We start from the raw sequence: 1,166 nt of genomic DNA on the forward strand, positions 1-1,166 counted from the left end.
TTTAACCATTGTAGCATATAAAATTCAGTAACATTAAGTCCATGTATAATGTGGAATAATCACCACTATGTAGTTCCAGAACTTTTTCATCATCCCAAACAGAAACCCCATGTTTATTAATCAGTCATTTCCTGTTCCCCATCCCTCCATCTTCTGGCAATCCCTAATCTGTTTTCTGTCTCGATAGGTTTGTCTATTCCGGTTATTTCATATAAATAGAATCATACAATATGTGACCTTTTGGGCCTGGCTTCTTTTTTTTTTTTTTTTTTTCTTTTTTTTTTTTTATGTTTTAAAAAAGTGATATTGTTTTATTACTAATGGCAGGTGGGGCCTGCATGAGGTGGTTGGTATGCTGGGCTCAGGGGATGTGTGGGCTATGGAGATGATGACAGAAAGGCTGGAAGGAAAGGGGATGGGTTTGAAGGCCAGGCCCAAGGGGTCCTCAGATCCGCTTCTGGGAAGGGACAGCCTTGAGGAAGGAGTCATGGCAAGCCATAGCTAGGCCACCAATCAGATTAAGAAATTCTGAGAAATCTAGCTGTCCATCACTGTTGGTATCCAGTCTCTTCATCATGCGGTCAAGGACACCGGGGTCCTTCTGGTTCTTTGTGAAGGCGGCCAGTTCTGTATTCATGAAGCTTAGGAACTCTGTCTTGGAGAGAGTGTAGTTATAACCATCCTTCCCAGCATACTTCTGGAAAACAGCAATCAGGGACTCGATGCACCGCTCAGTTTCTGTAGGGCTGGAGACTTTCGCCATGTTGGAGCTGAGCGAGGCGCGGGAGGCTGTGGCTGGAAGCGGCGCTGAGAGCTCTGAGGGCCTGGCTTCTTTCACTTAGCATAATGTTCTCAACATTCATCCATGCTGTGGCATGGATCAGTACACCTTCCTTTTCTTTTTGCCAAATAATACTCTTACATCAAGTTTTTAATTGCAGCATATTCTACCGCTGACTCAGGACTCACATACCCTGATTTATCTACAGATCCCTATCTCCCACGAGCATAAGTCAATGATTATTTTATGCCATTTAGTTCTTTTGCAGCAATAGTAACTACATTGTCATTTTATGACATCATGACCTCCCCAAGGGGCTTTGGGACTCGCTAACAGGGGAAGACATGGGAGGAGAGCTGAGTAACAGTCATGAAATGCCAAAAGT

The 1,166-nt window shown here is 43.7% G+C and overlaps 1 protein-coding gene across 1 annotated transcript; it reads right to left on the reverse strand.

The window, feature by feature from the left end:
- Nucleotides 1-254: 254 nt before the first annotated feature.
- Nucleotides 255-819, reverse strand: LOC111525630 (protein S100-A11). The gene has a single exon (XM_023191081.2). The coding sequence runs from the start codon at nucleotides 761-763 to the stop codon at nucleotides 446-448; it is 318 nt and encodes a 105-aa protein (XP_023046849.1). The 5' UTR covers nucleotides 764-819; the 3' UTR covers nucleotides 255-445.
- Nucleotides 820-1,166: the final 347 nt, after the last annotated feature.

This window comes from Piliocolobus tephrosceles, chromosome 19 (genome assembly GCF_002776525.5).
Source record: "Piliocolobus tephrosceles isolate RC106 chromosome 19, ASM277652v3, whole genome shotgun sequence".
Classification (NCBI taxonomy): Eukaryota; Metazoa; Chordata; class Mammalia; order Primates; family Cercopithecidae; genus Piliocolobus; species Piliocolobus tephrosceles.

Coding starts and splice junctions, on each gene's coding strand:
- LOC111525630 (XM_023191081.2), bottom strand. CDS start 763: ATGGCGAAAGTCTCCAGCCCTACAGAAACTGAGCGGTGCATCGAGTCC.